This window comes from Rhopalosiphum padi, chromosome 3, assembly GCF_020882245.1.
Source record: "Rhopalosiphum padi isolate XX-2018 chromosome 3, ASM2088224v1, whole genome shotgun sequence".
Classification (NCBI taxonomy): Eukaryota; Metazoa; Arthropoda; class Insecta; order Hemiptera; family Aphididae; genus Rhopalosiphum; species Rhopalosiphum padi.
In genome coordinates, this window is record NC_083599.1 from 4,355,534 (window position 1) to 4,378,636 (window position 23,103).

Consider the following 23,103-nt stretch of genomic DNA (forward strand, 5'->3'; position numbering starts at 1 on the left):
TTTATTTTTTTTTTTAATATTATTATAATCAATGTTGTAAATATTTTTAACGAGGTCTTTTACTTAGTTTATTTTAGAAAATTTTACCATGGACATTTTTGGTTTTTGGACAATTTTACCATGTACATTTTTGGTTTTGGACAATTTTACCACGGACATTTTTTTCCGGACATTTTTACCGTGGACATTTTTTCCTCGGACATTTTTACCTAGATTCACATTTTTCAGAGGTAGCATTTAATATTTTTGGATTATAGATTTGATGTATTATTTACATATAAGGGAAAAAAAACTCAAGTTTGCTTAGGTGTATTTTAAACACTTGAACTGGGCCTGTATATACGTTATTTTGATTCGTATCGGTAATTTGAAAAATTAGTGAGATTTTGACCGTTAAAAATGTATAATGCACATAACATTATAAATAATAATATAATACCCATTTACGGTTATTATTTATTTAAATATAATTAATAATTTATATATTATTGAAATCTATAATTCTTGAATATTAGCCTCTCACGTGGTGCATAATAATGTCACTGGATCTAGTGGACTAAATTTTTTTAGTGTATTAAATACTTAAATAAATTAAAATTTACTTATTAACGAATTATACTATAATACTAATAATCGTAAATTATGTAGGTATTTTATGTTACAATATTTTAAACTGTGAATTCAAATTATGAGATAACATTTATTTATAAAATTATTTTTAAATATTAATAAACGAATCGATTTATTGACGCATTAAACTAATATAACTGTTTGCTATTCCGACGGATGTTACGTTGGTATTTAATGTGGGAAAGTCACTTCTGTGGAGATTTCATGTACTCATTAAAGGTAAGAAAAAAAAAACTGGTGAAGTTTAAATTAGACCTTTTCGTAACCTTTTTATTTAACCGATATTCTGGTGGTTAATAATCGCCCGTTTTTTATACAAACTCTGATTACGCAAAATGTCTATGAATCCGCTAAAAAATCGTGCTCCGAAGTGTGTTTATAAGAAAGAACACTCGTCTGTCATAAAAATACAATAATTTGTTTCTCGTACAACTGATTGCGGAACTCGATAAACTTATTTAGATGTGCTAAATGCCGGCTCTATAACCTTTATTATTTACAATATACAATATGACAAATAATTTAATTTTAAGTAAAAAAAGTGAAACAACTTGCTCGAACATTTTATTTCCATCCGCCTTTAAAACAATCTAAAGCATCGACATACGTCTGATACATATTACATAATAATTATATTAATTATAGTGAACAGGTACTCGTAGTCATCAAACTTCACACAGCATATTTATAAAAATCAAAAATAATAATATGTATATCAATTTAACCATTGCCAAGTGTATTATCACAACTGCTATACTATAAACTATAAAGAATATGAATTTAGCTGTATATTACATTATTTATGCTGAATAAGATTGAAAAAAGCTTGGCAATTTTCTAGAATTTCAAAAATACAAAAAAACCAGCTTAATACTATATTTTATTAATCATTACCTATTTAACAATATAGGAAAAAAGGCGAGCTGTGTGTTAGTCATGCGTAACATTTTCATTACAAATATTCATATACGACGAAAGATGGTAAAAGTTACCCAATTAGAAGATATCGATCAGTATTTTTATATTATGTAATTCCGATTGTCTTCACTATGGTTATAGTTGGTTCATACCATTATGTAAACAGATCACAGCACCCTTTACGCATAGTTCGCCAGCACGGTGTTGTTTGACAATGCTATTTTCGCCATATTTATCGATGTAAAACCGTTTTTGTGTCGTGTTGGTCAATGGTTGGTTTTGATAATATATTACAATATTATGTTCCGTTTCTGACAATGTCATGCGCCCTTACAGTATTTAAAATGCTTACTTTTATTTAATGTGTGAGTAAAACACTTGAAGCACCCTTTATCTGCACTTTTAAAATCATTATTGCTGGTGTCGTATTACAAAAAAGTACTTGTGTTTTAAATGTCCGGTTAATATTTATTTCAATAGTATTATCGTGATTACTACACTGTGAACATAATATCATTAAACAAATAAATTATACAAACATTTTTTTTTTTTTTTTTTTAGAGCTCTTAATAATTATATTACATGTGCACTACATCAAAATATCAAAATATGCAGTATTTCTACTGAACGACATAGGTAATAAAAGAACGATAAAAATCGGGAAATCATGAATTTAATTTTTATTTAGGTGTAATTTTAAATGTGAATAATACTTGATGGTTTAATATTTTTACCATTGATATTAAACCTATGGGTACGGTTTGTATATAAATCTGTTTGCATTAACTGATACCATTGTGAACCATAAACATCATTGCAATTATTTTCACTTTTGTTCAACTATAAATTCCTGTATTATTCAGAAGCTTGTGTATGAATGAGAAACATCGTTTCTCTCTCTCTCTTGGTTTTTTTCGGAAAAAAGGGCATGTTAGCGGAAATAAGAATGCTGCATCCATATTTATATATATTTAATATTAATGATTTTTACACACGCGTGAAACATATTACTGTGGTTATTATACCACAGAAAATATTTGTCTCATAACAGAACATAAAATAATACGATAACACAGTTTTGTAAAAAAAAACTTACTAAGAAAATACTCAATACACATTATACAATAATATGATTTGTATAGTTGTACAAAACGTATTACCTATCATCGAGTAGAAGAGTAGAAATAGTTTAGTGTTATATATTTATAAAAAAACGATTCTAATTAAAATAACTATTAAAGCATACAAACATAGTTCTAATAAAATAAATTCATTTTTTTAAATTATTAATTACTGACTTATTAAAAAAAAAAAAATTAGCATTTTAATTTGTTATCTTCCTCCAAGTGCCGATAACTCTATGTATGTGTGTGTGTGTGTGTGTGTGTGTGTGTGTGTGTGTGTGTGTGTGTGTAATGTATATAAAATATGTGAACATATTTATTTAAATATTATTATACATTCATATTCAAATATAAAATTTACAGTAGTTAAATACCAAAATAATAACCAACCGATAACTCATACTAATTAAAACGTTATTGTTCAAGAGATCATAGGAAGCGCGTAGTTTGTTAGGCATTGTCCATGATTCGATAATCGACTTCTCAATAAAATCTTAAAACGTCATACAATGAATCCTATTTTGTTTACATATTTTGGTAGAACTTACTAAAAATTACGTTACCTATATTGGCTATATTATTACATTTAATTACAAAAGTTGTAATTTACATGAATAGTATTATTATTATTAATAATAATAATAATATTAAAAGTCAGTTATAACATTGTACTAATTGGTCGACTCAATTATTACAAATGTAAAGAAGTCAGTACTAATAATTAATTTAGTGTTATAATATCCACATCTGATCTCCAAAAGTCACGGCAAGTATTGATTATTTATTTTTATAATGTTATATAATATATATAACGCTAGGGCTAAGTTCAAAAAAAAAAAAAAATGCTTGATATTTTTTTCACGACTTTTTAAACATTATCTTAAAAATGTTTTCGAAATTATATTTTTAACAACAAAACAACTAAGATAATACGACTATTGACTGTAATGAGTATAAAATACAATAATAGGTATGGGATTATAGTAATAGTTAAGTTTTTAAAAAGCACGTTGTTAAAATACTTTACAATAAATGTTTTACAACGATACAATTTAAAAAAAAATATGAAAAATAATCTCATAATCTCAATAATCCGATTCAAGATTGAGAATTTTGTATCATAACGTATAATACACAATATTATATTGTAATAACTACGTGTACGTGACAGGTGATGACAATTTTGACAAGCTTATATATTTTCACCAATCAAGACGTCATTTTAGACAATTCTGTATAAATTTCCTGAAAAAAATAAAATAAAATATAAAAGTGCGTGTTAAAATACAAGAAAGATAAAACCAAGACACGCTGTGCCTGACTGGAACACTTAACACCCATAACAATAGACACCCAAGACCCATATTACATTATATTAAAACATAAATAGTTTTTTTTTTCGAAACACTTGAGTTAACAGAAACTAAAAAAAAAAGTAACATCTGGGTTGACCCAAATCTGTTAATATTTCTTACTATAAAAATTTCATAAAACATCATGTATTTTTATACGTGTTTTATATGATTTATCCGATGTTGTAGTTAGTTTTATTTCATTAAGAATATAAAAATTTATCAACACGTATAGAAAACCATCTAAATGACAATAATGTTGTAATAACAATAATCATAACTATATAGATTTTATATTATCAGGATTATTTTACGATTTGAAATAATATTTCAAAACAAAACATATAAATTGAAAATGTACTAAGTTTGCAAATGATTTTTTTTTATATACCCGGTAACACCTGTAATAACTAATGAACCGTTTGAGTAACCAAATGTCTGATACTATTTTTTATTATTCCCATAGTTGAATACACTTAAATAAAGCTATTACCCAAAATCCAAATACATAATTTGAACACATAACACTATAATGCACAACGAAATTGTTAAAACATAGGTAATGCGATTTCAGGCATTAATGTACTGTAAAAACTAAAAAGTGTACGAGCGACTGGTTTAAATCGAGATAGTGTCAAATAATACTCACTCAATCTTCTTTTCGATTTCCTTATCCCGACAAATGAATTGGTGGCCAAACTCGTACTTGGCGTCATATAATACTAGTTCAGTCAGTTCGCTATTCCGAGTTGTTGTGATGTAATTATACAGCTGTAGGAAAGGAAAAAATATTATGTACACATATATAAATGTATTAATTATTTTATTCCGTGTTATAATAACCAATTTCGTAGTATGTAAATTTTATTTTATTTTTTTTATCTGGAGAATAATAAAATTTTACTTGTAGTTTATTACAAATATAATTTACTGCGTTTTACTACTATACGTTTTTATACGTTTAAATCAATTAATATTTATACAAATAATATTACGGATATTTTATTTGGTAGTGTTTTTAATTTTTATAACTTGAAAATTAATTTTGTTGACTTCTCAAGTGATTTGTTTAACTTAAAATTATATATGCTAATACATTAAGATGTATACATAATAGTATTTCGATAATATGATCATAATTGCAGACATTATTGTGAAAATCTCGGAAATTCTAGGTATGCCACTGTGTATGTAATATTTATCAATGAAAATATTTTAAGTGTGTCGATTTTATCCATAAGTAAAGTAATGAAAGAAAACGAAATTTAATAGTTAAATTATGATAACACGGCGTTTTGGTTAGGCGATTTAGGTACACCAACGCTAAGAATATATTTTGTGGTCCATCATTAAATTTGATATTTCATAATATATTATTTATTTTGTACACAGTTAAACTACATAGCAAATATATAACTTTTTGATTTCATAAGAAAACATATTATTTTTATATTTAAAATTAGAACACGAAAATTAGAGTTATTTTTCTGACCAACCAATATCAAAGAGAGAGGGACAGGAAATACAAATCGTATTTAGATTAGAATAGTTAAACCTTTTTTTTTTTAGTCCACGTGCCAATTTCTATATTAAATGAATATTGCAGATCAAAAAGAAAAAAAATATGATTAGTTAATGAAAATTCACCGGAAATTGTTATTTTACTTATAACTACAACACCCCCATGACTCGTATAGTGTATAATAACTATAATACTACACTGTTTAATGCGTATTATAAATATCGATTCGGTGACAGCGAATGTATGCCGTATGCTTCCTACGATAACTTTTAAATTATTAAATACACTTTCATATACTTGGAAAAATTGTAAAAAGATAGCGTGCGTGGGTTGGATCACACACACACTTATTTAGATTATTACTAGAGTAGTTTTATGATATTTATGCAAATATTAATAGACATGTAATAAATAAAATAAATACCCAAATGAAACCACTTTTAGATCCTGACCGAACATTTTAGCAAAAACATAGTATACTGGGTACAGAAATATTTTTCAATTGACCTTAGACTAATCGAAAAATTTGTAAATTTAATAAATTACTTAAAAGTGATGGACCTAATTCATTAAATTTAATAAATCATTAAAATGGAAAGGTGAAATTTCGTAAAATAATAATAATAAAAAAAAGAAGATAAACCAATATCGTATTGTAGCCTGTAGGCGGAGTTAATTAATCGAGTAAAACAAAATAACTAAAACTAAAAGTTATATTCCTATTTTTAAAAGCTGCAACGATTATAATCTTAGAAAATGGTGATTGGTCGTTGCCTAATATTAAAGTGATTTTTTTTTTGAGAAGTTTCATAAGTATCTCTATTTAATAAATTAGTTACATTACAATATTTAAATCCAAATTAGAGAATATATACTGCAATAAAAAACAGAATCTGAATTATATTCTATAATATAAAATAAATGTAGGTATTTATATATTATATAAATATATACAATTGTTTTTTATCTGGAATATTCCCTAATTTATTTAAATAGTCGCTAATCATACCTTAATATTTGAAAATGGTGAAGTAAAATTATGAAACAATTACAGACCAATTGTTTTGACATCAATAACCAGTAAAATATTTTAAAAAATGTACAAAATCTAAATTGATTAAATGTTTAGATAAATATACATTTTTTAGAAATAATCAGTATGGTTTTAGAACAGAATTATTTACCAAACATGCTTTGTTTAATATCACAAAGTTTGTATACTAGATTAATTAATAATCGTTGGAATATTTATTGATATAACGAGTAAAGAAAGCTTTTCCATAGACCAAAATATTATGTTAAGAAAACTTGAGTATTATGGCAGACGAGAAAAATCATTAATATCATTAATTCTATTTAGATAATATTTTCCTAATAGAACCCAAGTGGTTAAAATAGAAAATGTTATAAGTAATGAGATTAAAACTTCTTTTAGAATCCCATGAGGATATGTTTTAGGTTCTATATTATTTTTGATTTAAATTAATGGATTATTAAACCTTAACATTGATGGTAAAATTATCTGCTTTACGGATGATACAGTCTTATTATTTAATGATAAACTTTATGGTAAACAAATAAAAAATTATCGTTAGTTAAGCATTGGTTAGAATAAAAATAATCAAATAATCAAATATTGAAAAATATTGATATTTGCACTTAAGTACTAATAATTTAACTTTGGATGATACAAGGTAAAATATTGTTATAAAAAATTAAACATAAAAAAATATAATATAATAAAATATATTAGCTTAGCACAGTCTATTCTTACTTATGGCTTACATTTTTGGAGAGTTTCTTACAATGTACATATACATAAGATAAATACTTCTAAAAATTCTCTATTAAAATTGATATTTTTCAAGTCAAGGCTATACTTTAGATATAATATCTACTTAGATTTTAATCTTCATAATTTAAATTCATTATATTTTAAAAATATATTCATATATTTTGTATTTAATTCCAGAGATATTATTGAAACATTTACACATAATCATAACAAGGTTCAATAATTCTATTGGTATTATTGTTCCAAAAACTCGAGCTAATTTTAATTTTATATAATGCTATATATTATGTGTTTTTTAAAATTTGTACTACTTTAAAAATTAATTTACATTATTTTGATAACAAATATATATTATTTAAACGAAAAATAAATATTATAGTTTTTAGAAATATTACACTTAATATGATATAAATTAAAATTTAAGTTTATCTTGTACATTTTTTAATCATATGATTTATATCTTACTATATTATTATTTGTTTGATAAATATTAAAATTGCAACTACTACTCTTATCACAGCCATAGGTTATTACGAGTAGACCAATATTGTAATTATTATATCTGCTAATTGTAATCATTAATGTTATTGATGAAATAAATTATCATATTTTATAAATGAACGAAGATAATTTTTGTATATATAACTTAAATGGATTAAGATAAACAGTTTTTTATGATTTATTATTACACAATAATAATCGCTTAAACAAATTTGAAGAAATATTATATTTAAAAATAAATAATATAATTAAAAAATAGGGATGTAAATTCTAGAGAACACATTATATAGTTGATATAAATAAAAAAAAAATAATTAATTAAGCGAGGAGTTAATACGGGTAAAAGAAAAATGGAATAATAAATCCATATATTTTTTGACAATAAAAATCAAAAAACTATGTAATGATAATTAGAATTATTACGTAGACATAGAGCGTAGTTACGACAGAAATAGAGGCCATTATTACGGGAAACGTGAATATCGAGATAAGAGATTACTCATATAGAAAAAAAGTTGTGACAAACTCACAGAGACCACATTCGACACATTGAGATTACTTTTGCTAGACATTCTAGCAGGGGACCGAATAAGAATAGATATTATTATTGGAAAAGGAAAATATACATTTATACTACACGCACATTAACAGTTGAGAAAACAACAGCGATTGGTATAAATCTAATAGGTGTTACAATAGAAACTATTATATTGTATAGCATGGAGAATAACACAGAAAGTATACCTATACATCACAGGTATTTTATACCTATACATCCCCTAGAATAAAGGTATAATAATACAATGTGGGATTCAGTCAGAGTTATTTATTTTAACATGACTATACGACTAAACGAGACACAATGTGCGATCACTTATAAGACACACACACACACACACGTCTATAGTAAGTGTATAAACCAGGGATTCCTGGTTAGATGTGGTCAACAAAGAGTTAGCCGTGGAAAAAAAATACTAAAATTTCATTAGTTTCATAAAACGATATGAGTAATACGAGTAAACTGATACAAAATATTTTCGTATGTATGAAATACACAGATAAAATATGATAAATTTAATAATGCATAATTCATGGATATTCCATATAATATTGTATATTTACAAACAAACGTTCTGTTTACACGCATCGATTTTTTTTTTTTTTTACAAAACACCACCACAAAATAGTCTACGCTGTTTGGTTGCGTTCTAAAATTCTAAGCTATGCTCACAAAAATATTGACTCATCACACGTTTTATGAAACGTTCCGTATTACCGTTTTACATCAAAATTAGTGACGGCGGTGCCACAACGACTATATTATATTATTATGCGAAGTCTAGACGAAAACAAGCCTGGGGTTAGTATTTTATTGTTTATGCATCAGCGCATATTTTCCGATGGTATAAATTAACATATTTTTCGTTTAAATAAGTGTATTTTCCTAGGTTCAGTAAGTCATTTCACATAATGCTATACATAACCAAAACAACACCGTAATAATTATTGGCGGGTCGTTATCAATATTAAGTATTAAACCAAAATGATAAAACCCAACAAATTTAAAAATTGCATGAACTCGAACACGACCAGAGTTATTCTGAAAACATGTTGTACGCATTATAATTTTTTTTTTATTCATTATAGCCGAAAAAATGTCTGATATCCTATTTAGCAACTTTTGTACCATTCTGGTAGTAAAAATGTTCGGAATTATTTAAATACATCTGATTAACGAGTTTGTACTTTATATTTATGTGATAATACAATTTGTTTTAAACAAACAACACAAAATTAGTTAGTTAAATAGAAATTGTTGTCGTTAATCGGATACGTTTTTTAATGGATATTTTATGGTTCTATATGATATTTCGTTGTATAGAAAGTTCTGTAATACCTCCCGCATGATTCCCAGTTTTAGATCTTTTAATTGATATGTAAATATTTTATTTTAATTAATAGAAACAAAGTGGACCTAATTAATTTTGTATATACATATATTATGTGATATTTTTAAGGAAATAAAAAAAGTAAATCCACATAAAAATGTTTAACAAACATTAACTGTAGATAATTCATATCTTGTGAACGCATTTGTAATAAAAATATCACAAAATAACAATTATATGAGATTTTGGAAATTATATATAATATATTTAAATGTATTAATATTATTCATTTCAAAAATAAATCTATTACCGTAGATAATCATGATAGTATATAAAAGAAGAAATCACCGTGTAGATTCATAAAAACGATATAAATTATTAATATATTTACAAAATAAAATGTGTAAAGAAAACGAGTAGAAAAGTAATCACAATACAAAAATAAAGTAAGTCGTCAGTATATAAAAACCAATAATTTTAAATTCATGTATAAACTGAAATGAGTGGATCGATTAAGTAAGCAGAAATATTTACTACTTGAGCAGCAGATGTTGGACAATAGTGCAAGTCAGGTTTTTCTTTTTGATTTTTTTAAAATATATGTACCTATCCACCAGAGGGGAATAGCTATTGTAAATATTATGTAGAATGAGAATATTCTTACGTAAAAAAAAAAAATATGATGACCAAATACAAAGTATTTTTTATTTCACCCACAGTATTTGTAACAATAAAATAGAATCCTACGAGCTCCCGATAAACAGAGGGCATTGCATTAACATTTCTGCTGACCCTATTAAAGTGTAACATAAAAACCACGTGTGTCAATTAGCAAGTATAAATATTTATTTACATCAAACCAATTGAACGACATTGGAAAATGTACAGCCACGTGAAACTAAATTAAATTCAGACCAATTAATTGTTTAGGTTTGTAGCGTCACTTCCAGAGAACAGTTTGAAAAATCTGTCAACTAGGTAACTTCCGCTGTTTAGTAGACGTCGAGTTTATATCTTCATTGGGTAGGTCAGCGTAATGAGTATGTTTGACTTCAATTCAATAATAAATCATACGACGACAAACGAATTTAAGTAAGAAAATCTAACTTTTTGGTAATTAAGGTTATTAAATTATTATTTTGATAACAAAATCAAAATCTCAACATAATATTTTAATGTTCATATTTATTTTTTAATATTTGCCTCCTACTAAAAGTAACAAATCGATATTAATTGCAATAAGAAACTCTCCTCAATGCTTATGATTGGATAATTGTTTCTACTAAAAAGAATTTCTTTCGACAAAAAAAAAAAATGAATTTAAAATCAAAATATATTATTTAATAATGATTGATTAAATGATATAGGTAAAACCAAATAAAAATTATTTTATGACGCTTGTTTTTTTTTTATCCAAAACAAAAAGTAAGGTTAGATTTAAGAGTAAAGGATCTTTTCAATTTTCACCAGCTTAACAAAACGATACTTAATAAATGCAAACCTTAAATCTTGGTGTACTTATTTAATAATTTTATGTGGCCAATCATTTTTCATCTGTACTATGAAACATATATACTTTAAAGTTTTTAAGTTGTAATTAAAAAAATACGATAATATAGAAAAAACTGGGTATGAAAAGATTTTCAGTTAAAAAAATGAATGCGAATATGGAAAAATGTACTTTAAAATTTCAGTGAATAAAAAAAATTATGATAACTCATATTAAATTTGTTTATCGGCTAAATTACATTTGTATTACAAAATTATTATAATAATCATTATCAATTATATATTAGATGTTCGAAAGATAGTTTACAACTTAAAAACTCAATAGTTTATTTTTTACATTATAAAGTAAGTACCTAAGTAGTAATGGGTTACTGTCATTAGTAATAACATTAAACAATTACTATAAATTCTCAAAACCCAAAAAAAATCATGGAAAAAATATCGAAATAACTTATGCATTGATTAAACGAATAGGGGATGAAAAAAAATGACTGAAGCAATACATTATATACTATGTTTTTAAATTTTAAATAATTTTTTTTATAAAATTTAAGTATACTTAAATTATATAATATACCCATATATATTATATATATATATAAATAAATAAAAAACAAATTCATCAAAAATAAATTATAGTTAATTTTAATTACAAAAATACATGGTCCATATTTTATATTAAATCCATGTATCATGATATGTAGGTAAATAACTATCAAACATTTAAGCGTAATTATATTTTTCTACTTACGTTTTCACTTAGCTGGTATGGTATTATAATATCGTCTTGTGCGTGTAATATAAGTACTGGAACTTTAGCATTTTTCAAGTTTTGTTCTGTATCAAAAACAATCCCGTTTTCAATGACTGGGTCAATGATAAAAAAATCAAACCAAGGACAATAGCGAAGAACCTAATAAAACACGCAATTTCTCATTAAAGAATAAATGCAAGTAATTCTTAATATCCAACATCGTATGGACTAACAAAATATAGTTGTATTCGTTGGATCAGTAGATTAGACTAAGCAAGGAAATAATTAATACCTTAGTAGTTGAATATTCTCTAATTGCTTCACTAATTTTATTGAACGGAGCTTCTAAAATAAGTCCACTAGGATAGATGTTTTCTTTTTCCAATAACGAAAATGCGTGAGCTCCAATTCTAAAAACAGTATTATCGCGATTATTGAATGATTAGACAGCCGAATATTCTTAAAAATATCTTATCTTCCGATGGATAAGGATAAATATTTAGTAAATTATTACGATCTTTGTTGCATGTGTTGAGTCGTATTTTGTTGTTGATATTATGTTATCAATAAACATAGCGTAAGTAATAAATCATAACAACACTCGACCACAACGATTAACAACAGTTAATCAGTTAATATCGTTTATAACAGTTTAAATTATTATGCATATTATAATATGCACACTGCAGTGTTTAGTTATTATTTTATAGTAGATACAAACTAATTTTCAAACTAAAAAATCAATTAATTAGATTAGATATAATAAGATCAATCTGAGTATTTAACAATATAATAATACACATTTATTATAATGCATCAAATATAATATAATATGTAGAATGGCAGATACAATTTATTATTAACGAGCCATATCCGTTTGCGTACATTTACCCTTTTTTTTGTGACTCGTTTGCGCACAAAATGCACAACTCAATTGCACATATGAATTTTTAATACCTCCGTTTAAATAACCAAACGTAGAACTCGTTTGCGTACATAAACTATTGCAAACATCTACCAAAACTGAAAAAGACTTACAAAGAGTTCTGGCAACTCGTGTGTGAATAACCTAAAACGTTCAACTCAGATAGGCATGTAAAAACATAATATATAATAACTCAAAATGTAGTCGAATTATCGCCATAAAAAATTGTAACTTGACTAAAATCGATTCAATTAATACGTGTATATTATTAGAAAATATTCAAGAAAAATCGTATCTTTGTATTGTATTAAGTACTGTAAAGTTAAAATATTAGTCGAAATCGGGAATGAGTTTTAATACTTGTGTACAAACGCGTTGTCAGTTTACAGGTAAAAATGTATATACATTTGGAAAACGAGTATTATTGATATTAACTATCACGAATTTCTCATAAACATAAAATACAGCTTTACATAATGTTGGTTTAAACCAGTGTTTCCCAACCGGTGGTCCGTGGGCCAGTCATAGGTGGTCCGCGGTACCTTTCTTAGTTTTCTATTAAAAATTATTATTTTTTTTTTGAACAGCGAAAAATATTTTATTTTACCGTAATATACGGTTATCTTATCGTTGTTTCTGCCGACGACCGATAAGTATTTTCCACTTTTATAAGTGTGTAGGTATCAGAGTAATAAATTATACTAATAATAATAATAATAAATTTTGTGTATTCTTGTTAATGAGCAAAAAAAAAAAAAAGGTCTTCCTAGTTTGTGTAAAATTGAGGTGGTCCGCGACCTATAAAATATTGTGGAAGTGGTCCGTGGTGGTAAAAAGGTTGGGAAACACTGGTTTAAACTTTAAACGGATGTCTGAATTAAGGTTCGAATCCAATAAAATGAAGAAAAAATAATAGCCCTAAGCGATGTAATAATATTATTTTAATATTGTTTATGCTATATTTTCATTTTTTTTTTAATTTACAAAATATTCTGATTTGAGTTTAGGGTATGCTTTGTAATCACGTGCAAAATTATTTTACAACATTTAATAAAAAATACGTTTGCAATAATTTGTTTTCAATTTTTCTACTTTCTTCAAAATAATTTTCTTAAATACAAATAGTATAACTTGTAATATAGAATGTGTGTTATAAATACAGAATGGGACAAATATTGAAGCAGCCAATTTTAAGAATTGGTTTTATCGATAACCATTTAATATAAAAATACTAATTAAATATTTTATTTTAGAATACTTAACTGTTAAGTAAACATTAAGAGTAAAGTGAACAACGTGATTTTGTGATCAGCTTCCAAAAAAAAGAATTCGTCTACAGTCCTTTGAAAATAATACACTATCTAATGAGAAATTTACAAATAATATTAGAAGAGTACTTACAATGGGATTGTATAATATCAAAGGAGAATAATTTACAAAAATAAATATCATATACTTTATTGTAATATATTAATAATAAACGTTCATTTTATATTTAATTTTTAAAATTTGCTTCAAAATGGCTATTTTAATTTTTTTCTAAATAATTAAATAAAAAAATATAATTTTTTAACTTTTTAAAATAAATTAAAACACGAAATGTTTGTAGTTCTTGTCCATGTGAATCTTATTAAAAAAAAGCAGAATCGTGATAATATCTCTATTATTTCAGGGGATATTGCAATGGGTAAATCCTCAGGGGACACTGCACATATAAATTTTAAATTGATCATCATCCATGTAGGCCAAAACTTCTCGAACAATTTCCTTCCGATACTTCGTTTTACAATTTTTTATTATTCCCTGGTCTACCAGACGGAGAGTCGAATTGTGTTGGAAGGTGAAAAATAAATTTTTAAATTTTCACGATGAGAAATATTGTGGCGATAGTACAGTTGTCAACGAATATCAAAATTGTACATCTCCCACCGATAGAAATGTCGAATTATCGAGAGGGCTGAAATACACGTATTTTCTTTTAATTATATATGTTTTCTCAGGGGAACAAGCGTTTAGTTCGATGTATGGATTTTTTTTGAATTATTGGGTAACTATTGATAAAATATATCAAACATAATATAACAGTCAAATACACAATATATCAAAATGTGGAAAAGTTGAAATATTGTTTCATATGAAATAATTTATGATGGGTTCTATGTTGCTATATACCCTTGTTAATATACATGTTGCGTAATAAAGTTAAAGAAAAAAAAAACAGATAAATATTACTAGTCTGAGTTATTGTGCAAGTAATATATACATAAGGTACTCAATATTACACCTTATGATCGTATTGGCATATTGTTATAGTATATTTATTCATAAAATATGTATTTCATCAAAGTTTATTTCAAATATAATCGGAATATTGTCTTTTTGAACCCTATATAAATACCAAATACTATCAAGTGCAGTACTGTTCGTTATATTATTAATTAAGCATGTCAATTGTTAATTTATTTTAAACAATATTATATACAGTTTAAAATAATTCATTTTTTTTAATATTTATTACCCAATCACATAAAAGTTTTATGTTTAAACTCTAATCAAAAATAAATTTGACTCTAATAAGTTACACAATTTTATTATTCTTTTTTTTTTCCAGTAACTTTAAATTATTAAGTTTTGTATTAAATTAAAAATTATTTTTTTTTTTACTGTAGAATAATTCTAAAAATTACAAATTTCGTCAAAACCATGACTATGTATTTTTGATATTTTTAAACTCTTTTATGATTTATGATCCTTGTATTAGATTGTTGAACTTATTGACTATTGAAGAAAATATTTTACTCATCGATTTTAAAAACTAGTGTTGAGTGTATCTTTTCATTAATTATTCTATTTGTACAATACAAATCGAAATTAATGATAAAACATCGAATATTCAAAAATCATTCTGACCAAACACAGTCTACTACAGCAGTTGGTTAAATTTTTTTTCATAACATTTTTATTAGAAAATGTTATTTAGTGTAAAAAATAAATTAATATACGTTTTACATTTTAAATACCCACGAATAATATTTTTTAATTTCAATAAAAAATAACTATAATGGTTATTCTTCGTTTAAAAATCTAATTTGATAATTTGATCTATAAAATACATAATCGTTTAGTTACATGCCAACACCGAAGCCCATCGTATGTATAATATTTATTAATATATTATAATATTAATATATTCTTATCATTTCTTATTTATTTTTCGTTTTATATGGCAAACACAAAGTACATTACCCGGTTCCAAGCGAGTGTCCCCAACCAAAGATCGGCGCTCCTTTTGCGCGTTTGTAAACCCATTTAAATGTTTCCATTACGTCCGATACTATGCCGGTTTCGTCGAGTTCAACGACTGTAGAATCGGCATAACCTGAAACGAATCGGTTTTCATAAAACTAAAAATATCAACGATAAAAGATAAAAGTTGAACTGTACTTCTGTAGTCTACAGCTATCACGTGACAGTTGATATCTCGGAGTTTTCGATATAATTCTATCCGTATATCATTCGCTCGGGCACCAGAGTTGCCATGCATGTATATAATAATTGGTTCACCGTGACTCAAAAGTTGTTCGTAACTAGATTCGTTTTTTCCGTATTTTTCAATTAAGTTACTCGGTAATATGTGCCTGTAATTATTGGATTAGTAAAGTAATAATACGAGTAGAAATGAAGAGAAGTAACTGAATGAAAAAAAAAACTATTCATCATAATAAATAGACAAATTATTTAAAATATGACTGTATGACTTAATTTAAAATTGTTTCATGCAAATATGTACTTAATTCAACATTTTTTTTTAAAGTATTATTAAAAACTAGAAATGTTTTTTTTTTTTTTGAGGAATATTATTTTTAAAAAAAAGACAGAAAACAACGTCAAGATTTATACTATAAATACAGCGGTGTATTCATTCAATCATTTAAAATGCAATAAAACACTATCGTATGACATTAAATTATTATGAAATTATCATTTATGACACATTGTTATTGTTATGTAATCACGAAAACAATTGCTAATACAAGTCGAATACTAATTTATTATTTACAGTAAAAAACATTGACACTTAAATCGGATGCATTTTATTAGTTTATTTATATAATTTTAAGTGGATAGTTCGGAATTACTTTATTGATTATGCGTATTTGAAAACCAATTTGCTTAAAATTCGTTTTAACAGTCACAATGTTGACTTATTGACGTATAAAAAAAACCAAAAACCTATTTTAGGTTAATCATTGTTTTCTATTAAATTATTAATTTTCAATATTTATTGTGGATATTTAAATAATTGCTTACCACACTCCTAGCGTTATATGATCTTTTGTATCAATGTAAAAATTTCTAGTTCCATCTATGCCATAAACTTCCGGATAACTGTAATTTTGTATATCAGGCATATGGTCTAAAATAAATTAAAAATTATACAGTATGATGTTCGCAATGTAAAACTATAATCGACTTATGATGACTTAGCAAAGAATATTTATGTAAGTATATGCTTACATATGTAACTGCGACACTACGTAATTTGTAAATTTGACTATATAATATTATAATACAAGACTACAATAGTACAATGCATCATGTAAGTTTGTTGTAAATTAATAATCGAAATAATGATGCGATCACCATGTATTGTGTTAATGAATTGAAGGCACCAAATATCATAACATTCATAACCATCACGCAATGTTGAATTTTGTTTATTGTAATATTATAGTATTAGAAAATATATTTTTGACGCAACAACCGGTTATGTCACATCTTTTTTTTTTTTTAGTTTAAGTTATTTATTGATTTTTTTCTAGCTTAATCGATCGCACCAAGGAATAACCTAGTTTATACGTATACCCAAATGTCCCGAATTAATACTCCATTGATTCAATGAATTACCATATTGTCTTTCTTGATTCCGAAAATCAAATAGGACCGTCAGTTGTTATATCACAAATGCATCTATAATTTTTTAAACTAAAATTATTTTAAAAAAATGCATGTCCTTTTTAATTATTATTTATGGTCCACATACTGTACCTGAGTACTTTCAATTGTACAATTGGCATGTATTAAAGTTATAACGATATGATCAATTCAGTTAAATAATAAATAGATATAATATATTATGTATTTTTTTTTTTCATAATTACCATGATTCAGGAATATCATACTCTTTTGAATTGAAGGTGAATATCGCCAAATAGTAGGCACGAGTAAAAAAATGATGACGAATGCGATACCGAAGAAGCCCACCGTCGTGTAACACGCCCTTGAATAATACGATTTACAATAATTATTATGTGCCATTTTACATAAATATTAAATTTAAACCGTTATCAATATGAATTATACTTATACTAGTTACAAACAAAATGTTCACTACCTATATAAAAATAGTTCTATTACTAATGAGGAATAATTTTGTGTGTACTGTATAGTCTGTATATAGTCTGGTCATTATTCTACATTGCTATTTTTAAATGGTGGTTCATTTAAATGGGGTTTCTGTAATTCTTAAAATTTATTTAATTTTGAAATAATTATTTGTAAACTTCATGATGATAATAGACTAATTAAAAACGCAACGCAATTATTCTACAAATTAGTTTGGTACATAAAATATTAAACGTCACACTAATACAATATTAAAGTATAATAATAGTATATACTTTTATATTTTTAATTTTTTATGTCATAATAGTATTGAAAATTGATTTTTTATCAAATTTATAAAAAAGGAATCGCCTACAAAAATTCCAAAAACAATATTGTGTTCAATATTGATAATATGTGAAGTGGAAGTATTAATTTTTTAAACAAACGAATAACACCATAACAATTAAAAAAATGCGATTCTAATACCTATAGATATTATAATAAATAACAAACTATGACATAAGTATCTAAAACAAAATACAATTTTTATGAAATAACTATAAATAACAATCATATTTAAAAATGTGTTGTAACTTGTAATCATAATGTATTACGTACTAAATATACGCGATAAAATCATCGAAGAGGAGATGCAACCTATATAAAATAATTATATGGGTATTTATATATATTTTTTAATCAATAGGTTTAAAATTTGTATACATAATGTTCTATACGAATTGAAACAATAGCATAGTTGACAGTTTATCATGATTTTTTATTGTGATGATTTTATCTGATTACTTACTTTCTCTTATTGCAGTTAATAAACATCTTTGGTTCTTCGTCTAAATAAAAAAAAATATATATATATTACTATAATAGGTACTATATAATACACAGTGTTCATAATATTATGTGTACGATATTTTTATTATCATTAAATATCATCGACTGCGTGGTCATTGGGTAAATTTACATAATAAAAACGTTAAAGTAATGGTTTGTCTAATTTTAGTTAATTTTTTTCACCGCAGTAATAATTATATATTTTAATTTGGTTATGTTTTGTTGTACAAATAAATTACTTTTTTCTAAATAATATAATTACTATTACGATATTATGTAACCTCGTTAATCACAATACGCAAATTGATAATTATTTATATAAAAAAAAAAAATACTTTATTTTATATAAATGGTATTAAAATATAGTTTTAGTTTAATATCTAGAAATTATATTGGAGATATGAAAATTCAAGCACACATGTAGTGTCGAATTGAAATATCTCGAATTTTACATTTTGGAAATTAAAAAAATATGTATAAATAATACGATAATATATTATGTATTTAAAAATGTTTAGGAATATTCACAACTAATTAAAGACATTTCCATAACAAACATTAAGTAAAATATAAACAATGAGTTTTTGTTTTAAACTTGTACGTGTGTTGGTGTTATATTAAAACGTTCAGGTATAATATACCTAATTGCAATTGTTGAATAACTGGACACAGAAAAATGGATTGAAATTAGTACTTATGCTAATTTATTGTCGAATTTGATATAGATGGCTTCGTAATTAAAATAAAAGATTTTTTTTATTAAATATCTGTATTTAATAGTTTTAAAATATAATCTTTCTGTTTTGTATAGGTAATTTAAGTACCTTAAATAGCCACTAGATAGCAGAACGTAATACGATATTTATAAACATGTAATAGTAAGTAGTTATTGTATGGTCAAAATATAATAATTAGTTAAATGATTAAATAATAAATATGTTTTAAAAACTTAAAAATATGACTTTGATCATCTTTAATTGTATGGATATTTATTTTATCGATATTAGTTTAAACAAATTAATTGTCCATTTATGAATACTTTTAGGGTGCAACGTTTCCCGAATCAAAGTGCAAAATAAATCGTACTCGTATATTATCTATATTAATTTTATAATATATTAACATAGGGCGATTAATGATTATATTTATAACAAAAAATAATTGGAATAGACAATTTTGGCGTAAGTTGAATATATAAAAAAAAACCAACCTCCAAACATTTTTAAAGATGTTGTTGAAATAAAATGTCCTGTTAGGCGAGTTGTTGGATCGTGAGAGTTCATAATTGCACTGTGCAATAGACCAATACGACATGTCTCATTCTCATTACTCACAATTGTTTGTCAGAACTCAACGTTCGTTATGTAAAAACTGTTGTTTATAACTAATAACTCTGATTTCAATTATTCAATATTTAACTGTGAAACTATTGTTTTTTTATTTTTTTTTGTCTACAGGTTTCTCTCTATTTAAGACACGTAGAAAAATAATAATAATAATAATAATAATATGGACACCATATTTGATTAAAACGGGACTATTTCCTATCAACAGGGGACTACAAAGAGCATCTCGTTTGAAGTTTAAACGATGTTCAAAAACCGAACACTACAATATTCCTTTTTTAGCAGAACGTATATGGTCGCCCTATACTAAAATGATTCACTAATAATTATTCCAAGTGTATAAAGACATTTTAAATTTTTTTGAAATAATACCATTTGGTACATTTTTTATTTTCCTTCGATTTATAATTTATGTATATATTTAATTCATGTATTTTATCATGATTTTATTAATATTATTTTCACTATTGTTATTTATTGTGTATACATATAATCAGCATGTTTGATTATCTTAATGATTTAAGTTGTATTTTTTGAGATCAATAGTAGGTATTGACAAATTCTTATAAGAGTATAACACTGTACAAATATCAGTGTTGGGTAAGTTACTTTACTCGTTATTTATATAGATTCAAGTAATTCCATTACATTAGTTTTTAATCTAAAAAGTAAACTACATTAGGAATAAAGTTAATAGGTATATAACAATATGAATTAAACCTATTGTATTATCTATTTCACTGTACTGTCTCACACTATATTTTATTCAACTTGAATTGTTTGTTATAATAAAATATTGTTCATTTATAAATACTCAAAAATAGTACTAAATACTTATTAAAATTAATTTTTCAATATACATAATAATTAAATACATTATCCTTTTTAATTTAAAACTTTTCTTTATTATTATTTCTGTGTATCTATATTTGTTAATAGTGTTCTTACGTATAAAAACTTGAAAATACCAGTCCACGCGAGTTAATTATAGGACACATTGTTCTATATACTTAGAGAAAAGATAATTAAATAATTAATGTAATTAACTTTCATCGTAATTTACGGCACAAGTTGACATGTAAAAATCATTGAAAACTAAATAATTGTGAAGAGTTAAAAATAACTTACATATCACATTATATATTTGTTACTAACTATATTTACGAAAGAGATAATTATTATAAATTAGGCACAAAATTATGCACTCGATACATCAACTGCTACAAGTTACAAGGTTTTAAGTATATTATTTTGTAATAAAGGCTAAATATACATTTTTTTTTTTTTGGTTCAATTGTTATTGATTTCATAATTTTACATTCGTATTAATATTATTATCTAATTTATGTTATATATTTAATTATGAAATGTATTTAAAAAAGTGGATTATTTTTTAATATTCAAAATTTAGAAATAAATTATAATTTAAATTTTTCTATAGATTCAAGCACATAATATTTCCTTAGTATCACAATATACAATTTAAAGTCGTTTTTTAATTATATGTTTCTTATCTTTCGACTTAGTCATGTAAATTAGCAATTCTAATATTTAAAAAAAAAAGAACAATGAATATTGATTGCCCCTACGAACCTATATTTGAATATTCCATAGATATAAATATACTATTTAGATGACATTAATTTTACCTTGTTAAAATAAATCAAACGAAAAAAAACACATTTGTAAGTACTCTAATAAATTTCACTAAATTATAATTAACATTTTTAGCACAAACACATCAATAAATATGTGTTTTTGAATTATTGAATTCTCCAATATTGTTATATATAAAAAAAAATTGGCGGGGTATCGCTTTGATGAATAATATATATCATTATATATGAAAAATGATTTTGAGCGGAGACGGTCTACCTAGGTTAACCAATACTACTAAGAACATAATATATTTTTTGATATTGATAATAATGTAATTATTATTATTATTACTATTATTATTACGGTAGGTTTATTTAATTTTTCAAAACAAAAAAACAGTGTGACAGATACTATCTAAAATTAATCTACATATTATTTTGAAAATACCATTATGTCAAGTAAAATGTATAATATACGTATACGTTTAAGACCCTTGAATAGTTATTTAAATTGTAACAAAATAATAAAATGAACATCATTCTTCATCGTTTGAATATGTAATTTCGTTCAAAATTAAACTTCAAATGTTCATAAAAATAATGTTATGTTTATATTATAATTCTAGTATGAGCTGCTTATGAAGGAAATTGAATAAATAAAAATTGAAGATCAAAACTCGTCTTTCGTTACGAATTTTCATACAAAACAGTCGTCGTATAATGGGGGGATTGCATTCGTCATAATATGCCACTTAGATGTGCGGCTCTTATGCGTTCTCTCATGACACGAAATGTATAGTTTATTAACTTTCTTGATTTTGCATTTTTGTAAACATTATAATATTAAATGCATATACAAATAAATTGTAACCATGTTTTTTCAATATTTTTTTACTGATAAGTAAATTAATTTGATGGTGAATAATTTTTCATTGAAATTTATTTAAAAATATTAAAATTATTGAAAATTTGAATGGTCTATTAATACTCAAAAATATTAATA

General features: G+C 24.7%; 1 protein-coding gene across 3 annotated transcripts in view; it reads right to left on the reverse strand.

The window, feature by feature from the left end:
- Nucleotides 1–3,599: 3,599 nt before the first annotated feature.
- Nucleotides 3,600–23,103, reverse strand: part of LOC132923690 (lysophosphatidylserine lipase ABHD12-like) — an 81,772-nt gene continuing 62,268 nt past the window's right edge. For 2 of the 3 annotated variants that reach the window (XM_060987611.1, XM_060987612.1), the window contains exons 2-10: nucleotides 19,116–19,155; nucleotides 18,082–18,200; nucleotides 17,231–17,336; nucleotides 16,364–16,557; nucleotides 16,166–16,298; nucleotides 12,287–12,404; nucleotides 11,992–12,153; nucleotides 4,674–4,795; nucleotides 3,600–3,917 (exon numbers count right to left, since the gene is read on the reverse strand). In XM_060987611.1, the coding sequence (XP_060843594.1) occupies nucleotides 3,890–3,917; nucleotides 4,674–4,795; nucleotides 11,992–12,153; nucleotides 12,287–12,404; nucleotides 16,166–16,298; nucleotides 16,364–16,557; nucleotides 17,231–17,336; nucleotides 18,082–18,200; nucleotides 19,116–19,155 (1,022 nt within the window). In that variant the 3' untranslated portion in view covers nucleotides 3,600–3,889. Of the gene's footprint in view, nucleotides 3,918–4,673; nucleotides 4,796–11,991; nucleotides 12,154–12,286; nucleotides 12,405–16,165; nucleotides 16,299–16,363; nucleotides 16,558–17,230; nucleotides 17,337–18,081; nucleotides 18,201–19,115; nucleotides 19,156–20,366; nucleotides 20,468–23,103 lie in introns of those variants that run through there. The other variant, XM_060987613.1, reaches the window with a different exon arrangement.